Source organism: Trichinella spiralis (genome assembly GCF_000181795.1).
Source record: "Trichinella spiralis strain ISS 195 chromosome Unknown Scfld632, whole genome shotgun sequence".
In the NCBI taxonomy this organism is placed as follows: Eukaryota; Metazoa; Nematoda; class Enoplea; order Trichinellida; family Trichinellidae; genus Trichinella; species Trichinella spiralis.
This window is the reverse complement of record NW_003527571.1, coordinates 1-1,047: the sequence shown is the minus strand read 5'-3', so window position 1 is coordinate 1,047 and position 1,047 is coordinate 1. Positions and strand designations below refer to the sequence as shown.

The 1,047-nt window shown below is 39.4% G+C and overlaps 1 protein-coding gene across 1 annotated transcript; it reads right to left on the bottom strand.

Moving 5' to 3' along the window:
• Positions 1 to 242: 242 nt before the first annotated feature.
• Tsp_14219 (nuclear receptor coactivator 6) lies at positions 243 to 803 on the bottom strand. Its single transcript, XM_003370512.1, has 2 exons — positions 568 to 803; positions 243 to 426 (listed from the first exon to the last, which is right to left on the bottom strand). The coding sequence occupies exons 1-2, from the start codon at positions 801 to 803 to the stop codon at positions 243 to 245; spliced, it is 420 nt and encodes a 139-aa protein (XP_003370560.1).
• Between the last annotated feature and the right edge of the window lie 244 nt (positions 804 to 1,047).

The following is a 1,047-nucleotide window of genomic DNA, read 5'->3' as shown; positions in this document are numbered from 1 at the left end:
TTTTCAAGGACACAGAAAAAATGACAATAAGTAGTAGTATTAGTAGTAGTAGTAGTAGTAGTTGTAGTAGTACTAGTCGTAGTAGTAGTAGTAGTAATTGCTGTTGTTGTTGTAGTAGTAGCAATAGTATATTAGACGACGCTCACCAATTAAAAGTGGAAACCGTATTTCAAGCAGTCTTCTGCAAATGAATGCAACAGTTGAAATATAAAAAGAAAATCATTCACATTTTCAAAAGTCGTTCAGTGAAGCCCAGGAGGGGATGGTTCGTTACCTTTGTGCGGCCAATAGATGGCGTCATCGAATGGGCCATACTTTTGAAAATTCAAACCTGATGGACCGGCAATGTCTTGCAAATCCGCACCAGCAGAAATTTGCATCCAGCTGGGACTGTTCAAGCCATCCAGCGGAACATCACCAAATACCCTGAAAAAAAAGCAAGCAAGTAAACATAATGTATGGATACAGATTGTAGAAGAAAAAGAGAAGCTGATGCAACTACTTCTCGAATGAAATGTTGTTTTATATTTATAGCAAAAAAAAATAATATAATATTCTCAAACTGACTGCATGTTTTGGATGTTTTCAATGCTACCCGGGCCAGGCGGCAGCCAAAGATGATCCGAATGAACAACCGGCGACACTGAAGGCAATGGTATCTGCGCCGCTGCCGCCGACAGTGTCTGCTGCTGCTGCTGCATCGATTGCAGTGCTTCTCGAGTATTCATAACCACTGACTGTTGTTGGTGTTGTTGTTGTTGATGCTGCTGCTGTTGCTGTTGTTGTTCAAATTCTGTCAACATTAGAAAAAAAATACAATTAATTTGATATTCAATTTATGTGAAAGCAAGCAAACAATTCAACCCGAATGTAGCAGGGCGCTTCCACCGAACTGTACATCCGCCGTTCGTACGCAGCTATTGCCTGAAAGACAAAAACAAAAAACCAAAAAATATGTATATATATTATATATATATATTTCTCCCCTCCCCTTTTTGATTCTCCCATTTTACATGGAAAATTGTGCTGACGAACAGCACCGGATAT